Genomic DNA, 24,730 nt, shown 5'->3' with positions numbered 1-24,730 from the left:
GTACCTAGTTTTTTTTTTTTATTGATTTGTATTTTAGCAGACACGTTTTATTAATACTTAAAAAAAAATATGTATGGAATAGCATTTAAAGCCAGAGTTTAATGGGCAAAGTCCAATATAAGTTTCAATATCAATATACATGTGACTAACAAAAGTTTGTTAGTGATCCAGAAAAAATAATGTTTCGAAATTAAACTCAATTTTTGGCCACAATAGAGATGGATGGTTGGCGCAAGTGTGCTCAAATGGCGGACGAGGCGATACATGTGTACACAGATGGTTTCAAAGTAGTGGAAGGAGTAGGGTCTTTGGTATACTGTGCTGATCCGGAAATAAATAGATCCTACAAGCTGTCAGACTACTGTAGCGTTTTCCAAGCGGAAATATTACCCGTAACCAAAACAGAAGAAACACTGGAAGAGAATAGCTTAAACTGCAACCACGTTAACTTTTATATTGACAGCCAAGCAACAATTAAGGCAATAATCTCACATAGCACAGCATCTAAAAGTGTTTTAGAGTGTAAGCAGTCTCTAGAAAGAATCGGTGCTGGGAGAAGCATACATCTATATTGGGTCCCAGGGCATATGAGAATAGATGGGAATGAAAAAGCAGATAAACTAGCTAAAAAGGGTGCATCCTTTGAAGCTTGCTCCGTAAACGTCCCAATTAGATTGGACGAAATTAAGAGAAAGCGAGAAATGCACATGATCGACCAAGCGGGAAGGCGTGGGTTCAAGCGCGGGGCTGTAAAGTGTCAAAAATTATGTGTAGGTCTGACAACCTTAGACTAACAAAGTTGCTTCTATCACTAAAAAGAGAGGACTGTAGACTTATGACGGGTATTATGCCTGGACACTGGCTTCTGGCGTCACATGCCTTTAAATTAGGCTTGGTCAGTGATAGCAGGTGCTAGCCCGACCATCTTTAGAACGTCTGACGTACATTTCCAATTCATATTGAGCTATCCATATACCTACAATTTCTTTTTAAATAGCTTAGTGAAAACTATTGGTTATTATTTTTTTTTTTTTATTATTGCTTTTTGACGAATATATGTGAAAAAAGGTGTTGGATTTTCAGAAAAGTTAAAGCAATTTACATTTTTTACGAGAGTCCTTAAAAACAATATTACCAGAAACACAACTAGAAAAATTTAAAAAATGTAAAACGGATTTAAAACAAAGCTTAAAAAACAGAAACCTTTTTCGAAGGGTATACAATACGGCGGGTCAAATTGTATGGGGAAAAACAAACTTCAGGTGCACATCCAGTTTCTGAATCTATGGGTCACACTAAGTAATATTGTCCGTGTGACCATATATCAAAATTTTCTCACTTGATTAGGGAGGCTTGAAATTCACTTCAGACCTATGGTCCCATGGGCAATATTACTCAGTATGATCCATAGATTCAGAAACTGGATGTGCCTTTTCAACAATAAATTTGGCCCGCTCTAGTATACAAGTTTTTTCAAATTAGGCAGATATGTTGATGCACAATCCTTATTTAGTAGGTATTGGAAAGCCCCAAACACAGTAACAACAGTCAAAACCAACAAAATATGATCCATCGGTGAAGAAGACGTTAATCCAATCTCGCTTTAAATTCTCTCTGGCCCATTTAAGTTAAATTATCACTTCCGGGTATTTAATTTCTTAAATCTGCATCGGATAGTAGCTGCAGATACTGCAACTCCCTTTTATAATAACCTTCCTCATTCTCCGCAAGCTGCCCCCTTACTTTCAGTTTTCTATTTTTGTTCAAAATGTTTTGGGGTGTACGACCTATGCACACCGCAGATTCGGAGTCGTCAAAATACTTGCGGCAACGTGAGTCTGGTGACTTTTCCAAAAGCAGTTTTCTCAAACATTTGCTAGGAAGCATTGTTATACGAAAACGAAAAAAAATTGATATGTTGGAAATATTAAAATAAAACTAGGCGACAATTTTCAAATCCAAAGTTCTAAAAATGCGGAAGGCGATAGTTAAACGTGCGTTTTGGCATAAATAAAAGTAAAAGGTTGATGGATAGAAACGAAAGTCATCATATCACGGATAGGATGAAAGCTAGACGCGTTGCAATGCCTTAGTAATATAGAGTTGTGAACATTATTTTTATGGAAAATTGTCAAAGTAATCGTTGTGCCATAAGCTTGTCAAATATAAGAACAAATATACCGTTTCACCCTTAGCATAGCATAGGATACAAATAATAATATAATTTACTATAATATAATTTAGGGTGAATTTTCACCCTAGGCTCTTTCCCCATTTTGACCGATATTTTTGAAAACTCAACTATTTCGTAAAACGATTGCTAAAGGTAAGGTCTTTTTGTGCTCAAAATGAACTAAGCGAACTCTTGTTAGTGGCCCCGAATTTTTTATTCTGCGAAATGTTTGTACATAGGTATTTGTGCAACTTATACAGAAAAGGTTATCCGAGCTTAACATGAAAATTAAAAAAAGTATAAAAGTAAGAAGTACATACTTCATTAATTATACATTATTAATAATCCATAGCAGCCAGAACTTGCGATCTTTTAGCTATAATTTTATTTTACTTTAAATTACCGTAATGACGGCCCGATTGGCTTTACTGATTTACGTTATACGTGGAAGTTTATATAAAAGTTTGAATAATTCTGTATTAAGTACATATATATATTAAATAATCAAAAATCAACGAATTCTCTATTGACCTTCATCTTTGCTTCTACAGATCTTCACAGCATAAACTCTGTGCCGAAAGACTATGAAGTGAACAGTCAACGAACTGAATAGACCTTATCAATTCAATGCGGCCGGTGTAACTCACAGTGTACAAGTACAAGTGTGTTGACTTCATTCTGACAGGCACTCGCTTATACGGCCCATACATTACACAAAAACCTTGCGCAAATTTGTGCAAATGAAAATTTTTACATACTCGTATAAAAAATTATTATTTATTATTGAATTTGTGTGAATTCCTGTTACAAGCTAGAGATGGTCCTTGCGCCTTCGATATTAACCAGGGATGCACCTTAACGTTAAGCTAATCGTTTATCAAAAAATTTCCACCGTTTCCGTTGAAACACTTCGAAATATTATCGATAAAGAAATTATCAAGATAAATTGTATCTCGTTTTTAACCGAAACGAAAAGCTTTCGTTAACGTTAAAAACGTTAACAAAAACGTGATACTTTATGTTTGAATTGTGCTGGCAATGCTATAGCCATGGTGAAGCCGTAAGGTGGCAACAACGAGCGCACATACACACACAAACTCTATGTAATTTGTTTGTGTAATTCGTTGGTGGTAATGTCAAAAATACTCTGAGAAATGTTTGTACTGTCAAAATTCATGAGAAAAGTTGCAATCAGCTTGGCTAATGCTTTCACCTTTAATGACTCCGCCATCAATGAGCTTTGCCAGCATAGTTTGAAATTAATAATCAACATAAACGATTTGATTTCGTTTGGATATGGCAGAAAACGAAACGAAATCATTTCGTTAATTTGACGATCTTAACGTTAATAAACGAAACGAAATGACTTCGTTTCGTTTATTAACGTTGATTATCGTAACGAAATGATATCGTTTCGTTGGTTAAGCATGCCTGATATTAACATTTTAAAGCAATATTTACTGATGTTATATTATCAGGAACCACAGGTAAACTGTGTAAGATTCACCACACACGAAGAAAAAAGCATGTGCAATATTTGCAGACATGCGTAAATATCAAAATCGTTTTGATTTTAGCGCAGTTTTCTGCGCAAATAGCGCAACCAGTGCACACACCGGGCAAATCATTGTGCAAATTGGTAATTGGCACAAGGATACTTGAGCCGTGTAATTGGCGTATTAAGTGATCATAACGGGAAAATCTGGGTTGCCATGTGGCTCGGTTGAAAATGGTCAATTAGGGTTCTGTGCAGAGACGTAAAAGATTGAAACAGGGTTAGGGGGGGTCAGAATATACCCGCGGTAGGTATGCCTGTCGTAAGAGGCGACTAAAATACCAGATTCAAGGGGCTGTGTAGCGCAACCCTGCAGGTTGCCAGCGCAACATATAGCTTCTCAAAACCCAATTGTCAACCTCACCTATCCGCGGCGAATCCTGTTTCACTAACAGACGAGGCTCTGGCGACCCTAAGCTCCTTATGGAACTTGGGGTTGGGGAGGGAGGGGATGGCCTGAAGGTTTAATGTGGCCACATAAATCGTTCCCGAGATGGTCGGGCCAGCACCTTAATGGTGCTGTGGCACCGGAGCGTACCGGATCTGTATCCGGCAAAGGACCATCACATCGATAACACTCCCCAAAGCCTTCGGGGAGCAACCTTATCGCTACAACAACAACAACAACATTGAAACAGGGTTTATGTAGTCACAAAATTATTGCTCCTGTCCACAGCATTTTAATTTTATATCATGGCGAAAAGTGTTCAGTTCAGAGTTATTGATTTTCATTAAAAGTTTAATTTATTACGGAGGGTTACTCCTTTAAGTGTAAAAAGCAGAGAAAACGTAGAGTTTTTCAAATTATTGTGAAAAACTTTTTAATTTGAATTTCTGTACCCAAGTTCACTATATTTGTGTAACACAAGAATCTGGAGGTCAATTCCTTAACTATGAAAAACTTAAAAATGTACACTTATTTAAAACTCATTTGCACACACAATTTACACTTTGAATTTAGTTGTGTTTTTACTCACAAAATTTTGAAACTAAAAACAAAATTTTCATTTGTCAGAAAAAATAAAGAAAAAACGGCCTAATGTCAAAAAACCCTATCGAAATACAAACTGGTTTGTTTTTAATGAACTACGTTGTATTTTTCTTGTATTTCGTTAGTTTTTTTAAATATAGTCCACACACTTACACCAGTACTGAAACCTTATTGGCTCCCTCGACAAAAAATATAACAGAAAATACAAGAAAAATACATAGAAAACAAAGTAGTATCATATAGGAGTTTGATTTGTTTGCACTTACAGCACCATTTTATTTGCAGGAGACTTCCACAGCTACAAAAATTAAGGCGGATTTACACAGACGCTTTGGTTGTGTTGCATTCATTAATTCATCTGTCGGGCGAAGTATCGAAAAATTTACATAAATGTTTTGGTTGCGTGACTACGCTTTGGCAACGCCATACGAAAAACAGTGAAAAGCTGGAGACATTGGTGCTTTATCGGCAACCGTATCGGTAACCTTTTAACAGCTGATTCGACCAACCTTATGAGAATCAATGCAATCGATTATTGGTGCCGCTAAGGTCGTAACCGTATCGTAGCCAACCAATTGGGTTTTGGTTTACCGTCGTAACGATAAACAGCTGATTACGTTAGGGATACGGATACAGCGATACGACATACGGCACCAATGACTCCAGCTAAACGCCGTACGTTATCTTTGCTTTGAAGCGACCAAAGCGTTTATATAATTTTGCCCTTATTCATTTGTGTAAGCAGCCTTAGATATGAAATTTTTCGATGTTACACGTGTGGCGCTTTATGTTTTGACTCTAATTTAAATAAATTTTGCTTTCCGTATGTTTCCGCATTGTTGCAGGCTACAAATCTTCTAGTATTCTTATTTCCGCGGAAATATATGCATCTATTTCATCTTTAAATACTACAAAGTTTTATTAAGCTATCAAATACAACTCAGCTTGAAGTACTCTTACGTACCAAAAATGCAACTCTAGACCTGAGATTTGCATCAGGTGAGCGACGCTGTTTGTAGTTTTGATGTTTATCGCTTAGTTGACACACTTGTATAGGTACACTATGGTGTAACTAACTGAGCTTCTAAAGCTAGAACTTAAAGCATCCCACAATTCTTGTACCTACTTGTATGGTTGTATGGTTGTATTAATGCGGTATATAGGATATGATATTTTGGCATCCCACAAGCAATTTTAAAACCCCGAGCCATTGTGAATCAAATTAAGGGTGATATCTTCTGCACAGACGTTAAAATTCCAAAGTGATTGGATCACCTGATTTGTAATTGACTATCGCTGTCTCATTCTGTATCTCTTTCTATCACCCGCTGAAGATAGCCGGCCATATGCTCCGCCATATTGAACACACTGTCAAAACGCTAAAAGTAGCCATATTGAACATGCTGTCAGGCAGTTGACAGATAAGATATCACACTTAGTTTGATTCACAATGCCCCGAGCAGTCAAAAATGGCAAACGTTTAAAATAAATATCGAGTAAATATTTGCTTCTCTTACTAAGAGTGAGTAAACTAAATACTTACTCCGTATCATGATACAAAAAATGGAGGTAGTTCCATTTAGTGTGACGTTAGCCACTTGACTTTTGCGGGGACAATGACAATTTCACCAAAAACAAGCTACCAGATTGAAAAATGTAGCGAACTTTTCTAATTTTGATGGATTTCAAATTAACAAATACGACTAAATTACTTTCTCAGTTATTTTAAATACAAAAAAAACAAATTAGCCGCATGCGTTGGAAATATTTTAATACGCAATATCAGCCTAGAAAAGAAGGTCTTTAATAAGTTTTTCGAGCTCCCGAAAATTGTTTTGGAGGAAGAAACATGGATCGAAGTATGCAAAGCAAGGGAATATAGCCTTATTAAGTGTCCGTATGTTTGCTCAGAATATTTTGACAAAACATACACGTTTGTCAATTGCTTCCTTAAAGGTCCTTATAGACCGACACCACAATTTCTTGATAAATTGGCTAAAAGTCCACATTTTTTTTATTTATTGTATAATAATTCAAGCGTTGCGCTTGAGGAGGGAGTTGTTAAACCATTTATTAGGGAAAACATTACCATGTAGCTCTGCAGGTTAGCCACTAGGTATGAGAGTGTTTTTGCCCGTTGTACCAGGGGTCACCTTGAGGCAGCCCCGCCTATACACATTCTGTGCCCTTTTAGCATTGACATAGATGTGTACACTTTGGAGGTACACTTTTTCTCAACATGCTTTGAGAAATATCTACTGTAGGGGCATGATAATAGGGCTATGCTAGAACAACCGGATTTTTCGTGTATTTCTTTCTGTCTAGGGGTCTATATCTTTGAAAATTGTTAGATATTTTAATACCATAAAATTGAAATTCAATATTTATTGAAAAATTCTTATTGCTACTAAAATATCAAAAAGACACATCCAAAAATTTTCTTTTAAACCCTGTAACATAATTAAAATAAATTTCAAAGTATATACCAAATACAGTAAATACCAATTGTATAAAATGAACAGGGTGAAGCTGCCATAAAGATATGAGTCATTAACCAATTTATTATTAATTAAGTTTTACTGTATTCTCAATCGTTATGTATGCACATAAATCGTGCTAAAGTATATTATTATTGTCTCAGATGACCATTGCGTTTTCATCCTAAAAGAAATTTCCATCCCGAAAAACCACAATTTCGCCTTAAACAGTAACGGTATGGCAACGCTTCTGGCAAAACAACAAACATTATGAAACTTCAAAAGTCCCCAAATACGTCAAAAAATTTTGAGTGGAACTAACTTCTTTTTTGCATCATGCTCCGTATAGGTATACTGCTGAGTAGAATATCAGTCTATATCGGCTGTCATTTCTCAAATTTCCCTATTTCATGATTTGCTTCAAAAACACTTTAGAAGAGAATTCTGTTCTTAGAAATGAAACACAGATATAGTTTCATAATACTTACATGGCCGCTCTTTATTTTGTCTGGGTTCCAAGCTAGAAAAACTGACGAGACTTTATCGGAACTTCAAAATACAAAAAAAAAAAATTTACCGTGAGAAAGCGAGACAACTATTCCCCCAAAATTAGTGAGTTTGACATGTTTAAGTTTATGTTTTAAATTTTTTTTTTTTTACGTTAACATTTTTAACAATAAAATGCAAATGACACGGGAAAATTATTTCGGTCTCTAATGGTACACTTTTTTCACAAGAAAGTTGACTTTAGTTGTGTTTTTGTGCACAAAATTTTCAAACGAAAAACAAAATTTTCATTTGTCAGAAAAAATAAAGAAAAAACGAGCGAATGTCAAAAAAACCTATCGAAATACAAACTGGCTCGGTTTGTTTCATGGCGGAACGATACAAGGTGGCAGCATGGTGACATACCTACAAACATAAATACAATTTCCATGTACTTTGTTTTTGTAAATTCGATGGACAAATGTCAAAATCGTACTGAGCCGGAAGTTGATGTATCAAATCAAATAAAAAAAATGTATAATCAGCTTCCCATGCTGCCACCTTGTATCGTTGCGCCATGGTTTGTTTTTAATCATGATGAAATGAATATTGACGTTTCCCCTTGACAAGTTCGGCATGCATATTTTAGAGGGTTGTCTATCATGCAGAACTGCCTTTGATTTCTACTACGATCGGAGTATATTTTACTATGCGTTTAGTAGAAAGGTATAACTATATAAGCCGCTATTGGAATTTTTTAGCCAAAAACTTTAACGTAACTTTTGTGTTCCCCAAAAGAATACCTATAGAAAAAATTTTGCAGAAAAGAAATTGTCAAGCAATCAAAATTTAATACTTTTGTAATATACAGAAGGAAATACTGCAAAATAGAGCTACCGAAAAAGTGAGGCTATGTTGTTGACATCACCTTTATTATTACATCATAGTTTTTAATGAACTAGGTTGTATTTTTCTTGTATTTCGTGAGTTTTTTGAAATATAGTTTACACACTTACCCCAGTACTGAAACCGTATTAGGAGGGAGGGCGACAAAAAATATAAGAGAAAATACAAGAAAAATACAGAGAAAATAAAGTAGTGTCATATAGGTATTATATTTACAAATGTAGCATTTTGCGCGATGGTGACGAGGTTCACTTTTGCACCAAAACTCGTGAACATGACAAATTTCATTTTGATGCGGTCATTAAAGATAATCCGCGCATTCCAATGAACAGTCGTCATCCAGATAAAAATTTAACATGCAAATGTAACAACAAATTGATCTATATGGATCACATTGTTGTTGCATGTTCATGCTAAATTTCTATCCGCATCTGGATCACGCTTCATTGGAACGCAACAAATAATGCATATTCCACTTATTGCATGCTTTTTGCAATATTTTGAAGGCGATTTCTTATGGAATTTTTTTTTCTTTATAGCTAAAATAAGTTCAGAATATTTCCAACAACTTTTATTCAGACAGTTTTTCTTTTTTCGAATTCGTTTTAGTAGAAAAAAATTTTCAAAAAAAACCTATATTTTCAAGTAATAAGCAAAAATTTTTTTCTACTAAAACGAATTCGAAATAAAAAGATGATAAAAAAAATGTTAAGGACTACCAAAAATGGACCAAAAATAGAAGGCAATTTTTCCTTTAATACAACTCAGTGCACGTCCTTGCATACTTTTAGGCGTACGCGACTTTCACCACGATTCCTTTAGATTTTCAGGCGTATGCGAATTTCGCCACGATTTTCAGATGTGCAAATTAAGTAGCTGACAAACGAGGTGGAATTCTCTTCTTATGATGCGAGGTGGAATTCTGTTGTTTTCGCCAGTGTTGTCAGAGAAATTCCTCTAATATTCTTAAATCTTGCTATTTTGAACAAATAAATAAAGATAAGAATTTTCGCTTAGGAATTACTTACATTACTAATCAATGTTGTAATTGCCTTTTTGTCGGCAGTACGAAAAAATTGAAAATAAAAAGATGATAAAAAATTTTAAGGACTACCTTTATATAAATGGACCAAAAATAGAAGGCAATTTTTCCTTTAATACAGACACAGTCTTGTTGAATTTTGACTAAAAAACTTTAACAATAGCTCTTGTAAAAGAATTTTGGGATTTAAAACTATAAAGGTGGAGCGGAATCTTTCAATTTAAGGCAAACTATATACGTGGGATTAACTAATTGATTATTAAAATTTAAACACGCGCTCTACCTTTATAATTTTAAATCCCAAAATTCTTTTACAAGAGCTATTGTTTAAGTTTTTTAATCAAAATTCAACAAGACTATGTCTGTATTAAAGGAAAAATTGCCTTCTATTTTTGGTCCATTTATATAAAGGTAGTCCTTAAAATTTTTTATCATCTTTTTATTTTCAATTTTTTCGTACTGCCGACAAAAAGGCAATTACAACATTGATTAGTAATGTAAGTAATTCCTAAGCGAAAATTCTTATCTTTATTTATTTGTTCAAAATAGCAAGATTTAAGAATATTAGAGGAATTTTCTCTGACAACACTGGCGAAAACAACAGAATTCCACCTTGCATCATAAGAAGAGAATTCCACCTCGTTTGTCAGCTACTTAATTTGCACAGCTGAAAATCGTGGCGAAATTCGCATACGCTTGAAAATCTAAAGGAATCGTGGTGAAAGTCGCGTACGCCTAAAAGTATGCAAGGACGTGCACTGAGTTGGGCCTTCAACGAGGTGGAATTCTACAACGCCTGCAACACTCAGGAGGCTACCCATGGACGTATAGCGTAATCTTCTAAGTAGTTCGACTTGTGCGTTACGTAGCTCACATTTTTTGATCAAACATTGCACTGTCACCGAGTTTTAAACTATATTTCAGGTTTCAAGTGTCCAGATATCCAGCAAGTTAGTTAAAAATGCTCAGATTCCCCTCGTTTTTTAGGGAGTTTTAATTATCTCAATTAGCGCGCCACCTAGCGGAACTTTGTTTTCTATAAATTGTATTGTCACCGGGTCTCGAACTATGTGCTAAGTTACAAGTATCTAGGTAACCGGGAAGTTAGTTAAAAATGGATTGAAAGGCTCCCAAATTAATATTAATTTTCCTAATATCTCGATGCATGCGCCACCTAGCGAAATTTTTTTGATCAAATATTGCATTGTCACCGGGTTTTGACTCACGACCCAAGTTTCAAAACTCTAGCTCACCGGGAAGTTACTTAAAAACCGATCGCAAGATTCCCTGCGTTTTTCAGGAATTTTCAGTGATTTTCGTTTATCTTGATTCGTCTGCCACCTGGGGCATTTTGTTTTCCACGAATTGTAGTGCCATCGACTCGCGAACTATGTGCTAAGTTTCAAGTCTCTGGATCACCGAGAAGTTAGTTAAAAGTCGATCGTAAAATTTCCAATTTAAAATTAATTTTCTGTATATCTCGATCCGTGCGCCACATAGCGGACTTTTTTCACTTGCATTGTGATGTCTCCCAGATCTCAACTATGCTCTAAGTATCAAGTGTCTAGCTCAACGGGAAGTTACCGAAAAGGACTTTTCCGTGGGTCAAAAATTCGTATGGAAATGAGGGGACAAACATGAAAGGGACTTAATATAAAGGTAATAATAAAAAAAAGAAGAACTGAGTGAATGAAAGTGGTTGGAAATGTTCTGAACTTATTTTAGCTGTAAAGAAAAAAAATGTCCATAAGAAATTTGTTAAAAATGATAATATAGTAGTTAAAAGTTATTTTTCAAAAACACTATAGATATTAATACAGATTCTGAAATGTACGTAAAATACCTTTAAAGTAAGCCCAATATGATATTTTTCCTATAATTCTATCAGAAGCTATGAAGATTTTTTGGCCAAACCCTACATTCAAATGCAAAATATCTATTTTGCAAAAGTGGGGACCTCGAAATCGGACTTAGAGCTATGGTGTCTTCAGCAATTTTTCTTAGAATCATCTGCAGATTACGTTTTTGCTATACTCCTGATGGGCAAAAAATTTGACCCGCTCTAATGTATATATATTTATTATGCTTTGCAAATTAATTATTTCTAATATTGTAATTTTCAAACAAATTAAACTAATTACCAAGAGCAACAATTTATTATTATCATATAAATGTCTCTATTATAACTTTGCATCTAAATCATTGTTAATAACCTTATTTTCTACTTACTCAAAAGGGACTCTTCTACGTTATCACGTTTTCGCAAAACTTCCGAAACGTGACTTGGCTATCAAACCTATTTTTATGAGAATTTTGCTACAAAATAATGCATTGTTATTGTTTAAATGCTTTCTGGACGAGTGTGAACGCACTAAAAGGCAAATGACCAGCGTTAACCTACAATCGCTTTTATATATGAACTAAAAAGCAAAATCATTAGCTATGTACGTAATATGGATGAATGTATAATTATAAAATACATATAGATATGTACATAAACACATGCATATATATGTAATAGTAAACACGTTAATTGTACTGAATTGCAAATTTGTTCCGCCTCAATCTATATACATTTTTAAGCTATTGCATAGATTTTATCGCGGGCTTGGCGACTAAAGCCGTAGTCATTGGTGCCGTATGTCGTATCGCTGTATCCGTATCCCTAACAAGCCAAGCTAATATAAACGCACGCATGTCATTTTCTGTCAAAAATGTCTCATGCACATACAACTTGTATGAGAGCAACTCAAATTGAATTTACTGCGTGAAAACCTAACTCGATTTCCAATTTTTGTTCTGCGTGACATTTAGATTTGACGTTTGCACACATGCTTTACATTGTCGCAACGCATGCTTATTTGGGTTAGGGCAAAAAACGCCGGTTGTTTGCGTGCGCTAAAAAAACGCAGTGCGGTTTTATTAGGTTGGCTTGTAACGTAATCAGCTGTTTATCGTTACGACGGTAAACCAAAACCAAATTGGTTGGCTACGATACGGTTACGACCTTAGCGGCACCAATAATCGATTGCATTCATTCTCATAAGGTTGGTCGAATCAGCTGTTATAAGGTTACCGATAAAGCACCAATGTCTCCAGCTTAAATCAAAAAAAAAAACCGTAACGGATATATGTCAAAAAAGATCCGAAAAGGCTCGAAAAGGTTCGAAAAGATTCGAAAACGTTCGTAAAGGTTCGGTGTTAGCAACAGGCCAAATACATAATATTGGATCTCTATCATAACCAGCGGTGGGCAGGGGGTCAATTCTCTAACTGTGAAAAACTGAAAAATGTACACTCATTGAAAACTCATTTGCATACACAATTTGCATTTTAAATTTTCATGCGATTCTGTAAATTATTGTGCACATTGTTTTGCTGAATGAGTGCTGAATGTAAAAGCCGTATGTCAGTGAGAAAATATTCATCAAACGCCATGAAAACAAAAATGGCATTCTGCAACAGTGCGTATGAGTTTTGAATGTCATAAAAATATACACTGGCTGCCAAGAAAACTCACGAAGTTTTTATCAGTGAGTTTTTTTGTTCACAGTTTTGCTTTACAGAATCAGAATTTCAAAGTTTACACAGTTTCTTGTGTACACTTTAAAACTCACAGTTAGCGAATAGGGCCCCAGGTTACCAAATTGAGAATGTGTTAGTAAACACGAACGCGTAGCGAGCACGAAAGCAAAATTATTTAGTTTGATTTCAATAATGGCGCAACGATACAAGGTGGCAGCATGGGACAGCTGATTTTAAGCTTTTTTTATTTGATTTGATACATCAAAATACGGCGCAGTATGATTTTGACATTTGTCCATCGAATTTACAAAAACAAAGTACATGAAATTTTTATTTATGTTTGTGGGTATGTCACCATGCTGCCACCTTGTATCGTTCCGCTATGATTTCAATGCTTGAACGGTGAATATGTGTCACACGCACTCTTTGGTACTCTGTTTTAAGCGCGCGTGCGACACTTCTTCACCGTACGACCATCGAAATCAAACTAAAAGAGCTGTCGTTGATTTTCACGAAGTAGCCATTGTGCTATCGCTTATCGTATACATATATGGTCGCTTACAAGCCAACCTAATAAAACCGCACTGCGTTTTTTTAGCGCACGCAAACAACCGGCGTTTTTTGCCCTAACCCAAATAAGCATGCGTTGCGACAATGTAAAGCATGTGTGCAAACGTCAAATCTAAATGTCACGCAGAACAAAAATTGGAAATCGAGTTAGGTTTTCACGCAGCAAATTCAATTAGAGTTGCTCTCATACAAATTGTATGTGCATAAGACATTTTTGACAGAAAATGACTTGCGTGCGTTTATATTAGGTTGGCTTGTTAGCAGGTGCTAAGCTCACGCCCACCCCGGATCATAAAGTTAAAGTTAAAGTGAATGTTAAAGTAAAACCGAAAGTTAAAGTTAAAGTTAAGGTGAAAGTTAAAGTTAAAGTGAAAGTTAAAGTTAAAGTTAAAATTAAAGCTAAAGTTAAAGTTAAAAATAAAGTTAAAGTTAAAGTGAATGTTAAAGTTAAAGCGAAAGTTAAAGTTAAAGTTAAAAATAAAGTTAAAGTTAAAGTGAAAGTTAAAGTTAAAGTTAAGGTTAAAGTTAAAGTTAAAGTTAAAGTCAAAGTTAAATTTAAGGTTAAAGTTAAAGTTAAAGTGAATGTTACAGTTATAGCGAAAGTTAAAGTTAAAGTTAAAAATAAAGTTAAAGTTAAAGTGGAAGTTAAAGTTAAAGTTAAAGTTAAAGTGGAAGTTAAAGTTAAAGTTAAAGTTAATGTTAAAGTTAAAGTTAAATTTAAAGTTAAACTTAAAGTTAAAGTTAAAGTCAAAGTTAAAGTTAAAGTTAAAGTGAATGTTAAAGGTAAAGAGAAAGCTAAAGTTAAAGTTAAAAATAAAGTTAAAGTTAAATTTAGAATGAAAGTTAAAGTTAAGGTTAAAGTTAAAGTTAAAGGTAAAGTTAAAGTTAAAGTCAAAGTTAAAGTTAAGGTTAAAGTTAAAGTTAAATTTAAAGTTAAAGTTACAGTTAATGTTAAAGTTAAAGTTAAAGTGAATGTTAAAGTTAAAGTTAAAAATAAAGTTAAAGTTAAAGTTAAAGTGAATGTTAAAGTTAAAGTTACAAATAAAGTTAAAGTTAAAGTAAAAATTAAATATTAACTTCTCATTTATTCAATAAAAGTAAAAAATTTGTTTTCTTATCGGTCACCACGCTTAAAAAGGTTAACTTGAATTAATATCAAAGACAAAACTTGAATTAATATCAAAGAAAACAAAATGTTGCATAAATATTATAATTGCATAAGTTGATAATATGCAATAGCTTTACCGTGGCAGTCCCCGAGTGCCACACGTCCTTTTTTATTTTATTAAAAATAATGTTCCTTTTGCAATTCAGCATAACGTTTATGTTTCCTCTGTAGGCAATTTTCTTCCCTCTTTCCGCAACAATAATATAATAGCTGCTCACATAGACCCATGCCTACTTATTTTGGCAAAATATTTATTCAGCCCATTAATTTCTCCGTTAGTATTTTTGTATGTGCATTGAAGCAGCTGACCTGTAACGGCCACTCATTGATGCATATCGCTTCGATATATGATTGACCTTAGCGCTAATTTCAATTAGATTTTCCGAAAGCCACACAACCCTTATACACACATATGTATGTATTCATGAACTAAACTTTTTTAACAAAAATCAGTGGATAGATTTATTGGAACTGATCATTTTTATTACATCAATTCGGTGGTGTTACTACAAAACCATTATTATAAAAAAATAAATCATCTTAAGCCAGGGCGCAGGAATATTTCTGCAATACACAGGACATGATATCTTGTTAACAGTTACATATATTGTGTCTACTATATTTCTCTACTCATAACATAACCTTAAATATTTATTTTAGCAATCCAAAATGCTGACTCTGCTCCAATCCAGTTTCCGCTTCGGTCTCGATTGCGTTTCTGAAGAGGCAATATCAACCAAAAACTATTTTTATTGACAAAAATAGGAGTATTCTCTCTGTCTAGAAACCATAAAAAACGTTGAAAGTTTTATATTTTACTGTCAAAAGTTTTCTACACGCAACAACAAAATACATTTGAGAACAGTTTTATACGGTGTCTACCTTTTCCATACCCACCATGTGCATGGGGGAATCACCAGGTGAAGTAAATAAAACAAGACATAAGATGTACGCTATCTTAAACGGTAGGAATATATGTATTTCGAACGGGCAGAAGAGGATAAAATGTTTACCCGCTTTGAAAAAATAAGAGTAGAAAAATAAAGACCTTGCTACGAAAGCCATTACAGAAAAACTATGATGAGCAGAAATATTCAATTGATGCGACCAAAGTAAACTGACCTCAATTTCAACTGCAGTTGAAACTTTCATTGAAAGCCCGAACATAGAAGGAAGAGGTGTTATGTATTTGAACTTTACTGCTTTTTGCGGCACTTCGAAAAGTTTTACAGTCAAACTTGGAACTGATGGTTTTAAATGTGTTTTTGTCCCGAAAAATCCAAAAAATTTATTTTATGCAAAATTTTTTCTATATTCTTTTGGGGAACACAAAGTTACGTTAATCCTTTTGGCTAAATAATCCTATAAGCGGCTTATATAGTTATTATATTACTAAACGTGTGGTGGCAAAAGACAGTGATCTGAACTTCACAAGCCTAGAGTATTCTATCTTTGGGGATACGACTAGCTTTGCCAGTTTAATGTCGTAATACACTTAACATCCCAGCCCTTGTCTTTTTTTTAGTCATCACGTTCATAATAGATTTGAATCTTATACCCTTCTTCCATTTCTGATTTCGGTATCGATTCCGATAAGCAATTTTTTAAATTCTGAAATTAATGTAAGACTGGAATGGGGCATAGAAAGTGACTAATCTTCTTTGTTTGACGATTATTGTGTATCATTCCATTTTTAAAAATTGAAAGTTTCAAAAAAGATGTTACAATATTTCTTGAATATACTTACTATACGGCACTAACGCGTTAGATATTTTATCTGACTACCGTTCTAGGTCATCCCACCGCTATCACTCATTGATCAAATAGACAGGTTAGGTTAAAAAAATAAAACATATTACACTGTTTTACAGGGTGCTTAAAAAATGTGTTTTCCAGTGTTCGAAGCCCGTGTTATTGCGCTCATATGAATTCAACCAAGTAGTTACGCGTTAGACGCTCGATTCTTCATCGATACTTCTTTCTTACATACGGAATTTATAGTTCGTGCCATTAAGTAATACACACTTGCCCACGCTTTTTTATCACTGACTCGTACTTTATTGCTATTGGTTACTATAATCAGTATTATTTTACACTGGTCGACGACACAGGTTCTGTTGCATGGGATTTTATGCAGGATTGCTTGTTATTATCTTACAGTGACTTAAGAGTTGATTCAGGAGCACTACTCTAATTGCTCCAGCAGTAATCAGCTAACATATGCGCGGTCCAGTGTCCTTGATATCGCTCGTCCATAGTGCGGAAGTCCAAATGAAAACGCTCGCACTAATCTTCACTGATATCGCCCAAATTTTCAGGAAAGCGGTCCATGTGGTTATAGAGAAAGTGCATTTTGATACATATGAGTATCTTTACATCCAGTTTTTGAAATTTGTTGAAATTATGCCCAGACAAGCTAGACAACTTCCTGTTTCTTAAGTAGTTTTTTACAACCTAAATGAACGGATTTTTCAGGTGCTTTCGCGCAGCTAGCAAACTTTGGATCACAAATTAGTTTTCTTATCTGTGGGCCATCGAATGAGATTCTCACTTTTTCAGAACTCAGTTTTGAAAATGATTTAGAAATGTATTTGAAACATATACCACTTTTGTCTAAGGCCTTTATATATGGGTCAGTTAGTGGGTTGGGATAAAACCATTTAGAGTAATTTCTGCGGTTAATTCCTATTATGTTTACCAAGCAGAAATACCAGTCGCTGTGATGGTCCTACGGTTCACGCCGTATCACAGGAGTTTGGTACTTGAAATGCTTTTTTTCCCCATAAGCGTTATGACTCAACACAACTTTTACATACGAAACTAGGGACACAGTGTTTTTATAAGTTTCATAAGGAGAACCGAATAGGTCCACATAAGCTCATTTCACTATGTCTGACGGTTTCAAATGAAATTCCTTCAACATATACGCGCCACAAATAAAACAAAAATTATTTGGATTGTTTACACGCATTCTCTTTGATGAACTCATAATAAATAACGCAATGGATTACAGCAGTTACCACATCTACTTTGGTAATATGTCAATTGATCTTTTGCATGATACCCGAATTTCAAAAACTCGAGCTGCTAGATTTGACGGTAGATTTGATATCAGCGACTCCAAATTAGTGAGAAACAAAAGAAGAACTCCATGCAACAGACAAAAAGTGCTATTTTGTCCACCAGTGTCATTGAAACATGCTGGTCTATTTTAAGTTGTTAGTCTAATCGACTTCCTATTACAACACAACTACATATATAAATCTTTTAACTAAATGGATGAACCCTTTACATTGTAGTAGTCAATTACAAAAAAAAGATAAAAATTACTTACTCTTTTGTGCTTGTACATAATAGGACAGATCTTTGAATTGAATATTCATGGGTTTGACGCGATCTTTCAGCAATTTACTATTTGATTCCAGTGACATTCTTACGACCTTTCTTGTATTTGTATATTTAGTTTTTTTTATTATATTTTAGTTTCAGTTTTATATTTCTTGTTTTTTTATCTATTTATTATAGTTTATTTGTTGTTTTTATTATGTATGATCACAGCTTATGAGAAGTTCTTGGAATATTTGAATTGAATTTAATTGCCCAATATTTGTGTTAAATAATATTTTAATCACAGTATTCTTTTTACACTTTTTGTTTCGTTTATTTCTCCATTTCTTTTTGCTTTTATTTGCTGTATGAACTTTTCTGTATATTTACATTTAAAAAGATTATATCGAATTCATTTGTTTCGAAATTTTGCTAGGAGGAAAACCTTTCTAGCTGCTCATCGCATAGAAACCTTTTGCCGGCGACAACAACATTCACCCTGGGTTTACCTATAATGAAATGAAAAGAAAATAAAAAATAAGTATTTACATTAATCATTCATAAGAAAACTAAAACGTGAATTCCTAGAATTATAAAATTCACACGCTTATATGTATGTACATATATAAACGCACATTAGATTGACCCTCTATTTAACCAATCATCGGTTGTCCACCAGTCTTTATCATATTTAGTTCGGAGGCAAACGGGATTTCAGTACGGAAGTCCTCGATCCATACTTGACAACCGACGACGGAAAGTCGTACGTGGGAAAAGTATACCTGTCTAAAAACCAACAAGACAAACCGATATTTATCGAAAAACTAAGAATTTGAAAAAAACGTAAGAGTTCACGCAACAAATTTTTTAAAAAGTTCAAAAATCAAATCCCACGTTTTATTGTTAACTGATGTAATGCAAAATTTTCATTTTTGGATATATTACTTATGATATATTTTTATAATTGACTGACGGACGACATTATGTTCAGTCTCATTTTAAACCTAATAATATTGTAACGAATTTACTGCAATTCTCCTTATTTGCACCCTTCTGCTAACGTTCGAATCACTAAACTGTTGAATAAATAACACCACTATTCAATAATGCAAAATGGCACTTATTAAAGTACTTTCAAAAATAACACTGCTACTGCTCGACAGATGCAATGCTTAAATCAAACTGATTTTCGTGCCTCTACTGTTGCGGCCTTTTATACTCTATGATTTCTCGTTTGCATTCTTCTAGGCTCTTCCAGAATTTACTTAGTTACTGCTATATAATTATAACTACAGATGCACGTGTATAGCTCTCATATGCGCGTGTATTTGGGAGCGTTGCTTCTCCGCTGCGTGAACGTACATATGTGTAGACATAATGATTGAATTATTGATGTGCATACAAGTCACTGCTTAGCATCGGCTTAGAGATGATAGTATCCCTTAGTGCTGCTAATATTCATAATAGCGGAAATAGATTTCTTTGCATCTTCATTTTATAAGTTTCGGCCACTGAAAATGCCTTGATTTTTGAATATAAGTTGAATTAATACCAAACAAATATTTATTCCAGTTAATTTTTTTTTGCTTTTATATGCTACACTGATGTATTCAAAAATACTCCGTATGAATTTGTTTTGGCAGAATAATTTTTTTGTAGTAAAGTGAATGAACTTTAAATGAAAAATGCAAAGAAAAAATAAATCGGATTCCACAAAATAATATCAATGTATTTTTTAATAATATATTAATCTCATAATTACAGTTTATCCTAGAACCTTTTAAATTGACGTAGCTACTTCAGTGCCCCAGAAATTAGCCGCAGAATTAAACTATCTAAAACGACAAAATTGCGTTTTTTCATTTTCCCACAAAACTAAAATTTTGCGTTATATCTCTTTACAACGTGAGTAACTCTTTTTTCATAAAGGGAAATGTTATCAATACTTGAGAGTTGAAATTTTTCAGTAAAGACGTGAAGCTGAAATATGTATGTACGTAATTTTAAGCCGGATATCAAGACGAATCCTAAAGCTTTTTGACGTTATATTAAATCTAAAAAAATCTGGTTCTAGTATTCCCTCCGTTGTATTGTACAATAAGGCGCTAGCAGACTCTTTACTTTATGCTGCAAATCTATTTCGAATTTTGACTCAAATAGGGCTCTACCTTTTGATTCTGCTATAAACTTCGATGCTCTAGAGCTTACAATAGATTATGTTGAAATAGGGAATCGACAAATAGAAATGTCATCATAGACTGACGTGGCTGGCTTGTCGCTTTTAACATTGCTTTGCCCGGGACTTGGGCCCAGGATCTTCGGTGTTGTAGACAGAGCACGCTACAACCACACCACGGCGGCCGATATATGTATAAGTTATTATTGAGCAGCATACGACACCAGTATGTGCCCTCTTGCCAGAGGACCAACTAACGAGGTTAAACGACACCTTGAGGCCTTTTCCTTATTACCACCACAATCTCGGCAATAGCAATGAAAACGGCTTGTCATACAATGTCAAATGCGTTTGCCGTCCATTTTTACCACAAACTGACACTTAAACTGGCCAATTTGTCAATTGCAAAACGGTATGACGAATTTAACCTTAAAGCTTCATTTGCCAAAATATGGGGAATTTGTTATAGTTTCCAACTGCCGTTGCGTCGTAATGATGGAATCGAAATAACCAGCGGGTCGGTTTAAGGTAGTTTTTGACGACTGTAATTTTGACAAATAATTTAGGTGAAGTTTGTTCGAACTATGTCAATAAATTTGTATTGATTTTCTGAAGGCGCTTGATGATTGTGAAAAGCTGTTAAAAAACATAATGCAAGTTTTGAAATAAAAAGGTATAACGCGCGACTCGTAGGCGATAAGTTGGTGAAATATTTATTAAAGCTTTTACCTTTGCAATTAAAAATATTGGCAGAACGTAATGCGTATAATTGGTAACTTTTTAACAAAAATGATTTAAACAATTTCCATATATGTATGTGTGTCTTCTAGACCTACTTTTCTTTGCAAATTTTGGCTTAATGTGCTCTGAACTTCAAAAAAAGAAAAAAATGGTATTTCTAATTTTGGCAGTCACTATAGATTTTTTTTTATAAAGTTTAGTCGTCTGTTCAAACTGGTGCAAACTGTAATTTGTTTATGGGAAAACCATAGTTAAAGTATATTGGAAGTTACCCATTTAAGCAGTATCTATTAGACTGAGTCGATTTATTAACCGATATCGCGCCATCCATTTCCCGATAGAATTTGGGCTTGGGAAAAAAAGTTCCACTACGCATACCCAAAAAAAATTATTTTAGAGCCTGCAAAAAAATGGCGAAAGGGTAAATTTTTCGACCAAAACACACACTCCTCAAAACCCTAAAAATATGTTTTTTTTTTCAAAAAACTGTTATCGCCAACGTTTTTATGGATGTATTTATGTATTTTCATATCATATCAGCTTGACATATGTGTGTACATACATATTTATGTGTTGTTGCCAAGTTAATGCAACATAAATGGTTAAGAATGCAAACATCTCTTGAAAAATACTCTTTCGTTAAAAATATTGAACATTTCCTTAAAATTCTTAAACAAAAGTTTTATTTTTTGGTATTTTTGCATGTATATGCTAATATTTGCGCTCTAAGGAAATTTAATTCTTCAATATATTTTTTATGCTAAGGTAATCCTGGGACGTGTTTGTACAATATGGCTATCAAATCGAAGCTGTTTATGAGTACATTGATACGAGGAATTTTTCGTACCCCTGGGTGACTAGGGTCTCGAGATATAGGCCAAAACGTGGACCCGGGTACCCCCAGAATGTGTTTATACAATATGGATATCAAATGAAAGCTGTTGATGAGTGCTTTAGTAGAGGGAAATTTGCATACCCCTGGGAGACTAGTGTCTCGAGATATAGGCCAAAACGTGGGCCCGTGTACCCCTAGACAGAGTTTATACAATATGGATATCAACTGAAAGCTGTAGATGACTGCTTTAGTACAGGGTAGTTTTCATACCTATTGTTGACTATGTTCTCGAGATATAGGCCAAAACGTGGACCCGTATACCCCTAGAGTGCTTTAGTAGAGGGTAATTTGCATACCCCTGGGTGACTAGGGTCTCGAGATATAGGCCAAAACGTGGGCCCGTGTACCCCTAGACAGAGTTTATACAATATGGATATCAAATGAAAGCTGTTGATGAGTGCTTTAGTAGAGGGAAATTTGCATACCCCTGGGAGACTAGTGTCTCGAGATATAGGCCAAAACGTGGGCCCGTGTACCCCTAGACAGAGTTTATACAATATGGATATCAACTGAAAGCTGTAGATGACTGCTTTAGTACAGGGTAGTTTTCATACCTATTGTTGACTATGTTCTCGAGATATAGGCCAAAACGTGGACCCGTATACCCCTAGAGTGTGTGTGTAATATGGATATCAAATGAAAGAGAGAGCTTTAAAGTAATTTTCATTGTGATATTCGATTTAGTCGCATCAACCTGGCAATACTGATAAATATGCATGCGAAGTCGAAATAAAGACATGAATTAATAATACCCACATACCTATTTACATACGTACTATTCGATTTGCCTGACATTTGGTATATAAATTTGCCTATATTTGTATTTATGATCCTTTTTTCCGGGAAGTAGACCAGAGACGGACTGGGACTGGAATTAGGATTAGGACTGGGCCTGAGACGCGGAGTGGTACTGGGACTCGGAATGGGACTGGAATAAAATAGATACCACCCTCTGGGACTGGCAATAAGGGATGAAGAAGAATGAGAAGAACTTGAGAGAAGAGAAAAGAGGGAAGGAGAAGGAGACTGAGAAAGAGATAGAGTGAGACGAAGATAGAGATAGATAAAGCTAAAAAGACGGTAGGAGGAGTGAATAAAAGGATTAAGAAAAAGTGAAGAGGGGGGAGGGCAGAGTTAGACTGAAAAAGATTATTAAAATGTATGCAGATAGACCAAATTTAGGGCAGAACAATGTCTGCCGGGTCTGCTAGTGATCTTATATGTAGTTCTGTTATTGAGTGGCTTGACTTCACTTTTCCCTAATGTGAAAACGAATAGAATATATTTAAAACTTGCTTTTGCTTTGCATTTCGATAAAATCAGCTAAAGACTTCCCATTAATTATTCAAAAAGAACAGATATGGGAACACTAGTTGTAATGCGCTCGTCAACATTTGTTTCGCAAATAAATTGTAAATATTTAACTGGTTTTACTACCCTTCATTTACAATATATCATAATAAATAAATTACAAAACATTCGCAACAATAAGAAAAATCTATAAAACTGATGCTAACGGCTTGCAGTGGCGTTAAGAAGTTTGATGTAAAGAGAGCTAACACAACATTTCGACTTTTGAAGTTAGGCAATATACGCTTCAATTCTGGACTTACCGAGGAAAGTCTTGATAAAATTTAAAAAAATTCCTGTAGCGGATATGAACGCAGCAGTCAGTTTAACGCATTTTCTGAACAAAGTCTTTTATTTTGATTTGACAGCTATTTGGATCTAAATTGGCTTTGAGTTATTTAAGTAGATTTATGCATTACATAAACATGTCAATTTCAAATCAACTTTACTAAGTAACAATGCTTTTTGAAAGGTCTTAATTAACAGTTTGACATTACAACATTGCAGGTATGAATATTTGTATAAATAGCAATTAGGTACCTCTCATATTTTTTCTGTAGCAAGGTTTATGATAGTAAATGCCCACTAAAAAACTTGCAATAAAATTTACTGTTATTTTTTTATACTCAGTTGAGCAGAGCTCACAGAGTATATTAAGTTTGATTGGATAACGGTTGGTTGTACATATATAAAGGAATCGAGATAGATATAGACTTCCATATATCAAAATAATCAGGATCGAAAAAAAATTTGATTGAGCCATGTCCGTCCGTCCGTCCGTCCGTCCGTCCGTCCGTTAACACGATAACTTGAGTAAATTTTGAGGTATCTTGATGAAATTTGGTATGTAAGTTTCTGAGCACTCATCTCAGATCGCTATTTAAAATGAACGATATCGGACTATAACCACGCCCACTTTTTCGATATCGAAAATTTCGAAAAACCGAAAAAGTGCGATAATTCATGACAAAAGACCGATAAAGCAACGAAACTTGGTAGATGAGTTGAACTTATGACGCAAAATAGAAAATTAGTAAAATTTTGGACAATGGGCGTGGCACCGCCCACTTTTAAAAGAAGGTAATTTAAAACTTTTGCAAGCTGTAATTTGGCAGTCGTTGAACATATCATGATGAAATTTGGCAGGAACGTTACTCTTATTACTATATGTACGCTTAATAAAAATTAGCAAAATCGGAGAAGGACCACGCCCACTTTAAAAAAAAATGTTTTTTAAAGTAAAATTTTAACATAAAATTTAATATCTTTACAGTATATAAGTAAACTACAGGGATGCACCTTAACGTTAAGCTAATCGTTTATCAAAAAATTTCCACCGTTTCCGTTG

The 24,730-nt window shown here is 34.4% G+C and overlaps 1 protein-coding gene across 8 annotated transcripts in view; it reads right to left on the bottom strand.

The window, feature by feature from the left end:
• LOC137241331 (ATP-binding cassette sub-family G member 1) overlaps positions 1-24,730 on the bottom strand; it is a 103,884-nt gene that overhangs the window by 17,012 nt on the left and 62,142 nt on the right. For all 8 annotated transcript variants that reach the window (XM_067768810.1, XM_067768809.1, XM_067768813.1 and 5 more), the window contains one exon: positions 18,228-18,729. In XM_067768810.1, the coding sequence (XP_067624911.1) occupies positions 18,228-18,324 (97 nt within the window). In that variant the 5' untranslated portion in view covers positions 18,325-18,729. The remainder of the gene's footprint in view (positions 1-18,227; positions 18,730-24,730) is intronic.

This window comes from Eurosta solidaginis, chromosome 2 (genome assembly GCF_040869045.1).
Source record: "Eurosta solidaginis isolate ZX-2024a chromosome 2, ASM4086904v1, whole genome shotgun sequence".
Taxonomy (NCBI): Eukaryota; Metazoa; Arthropoda; class Insecta; order Diptera; family Tephritidae; genus Eurosta; species Eurosta solidaginis.
Note: the sequence above shows the minus strand (reverse complement) of the source record. Positions and strands in the feature narration are given on the sequence as shown.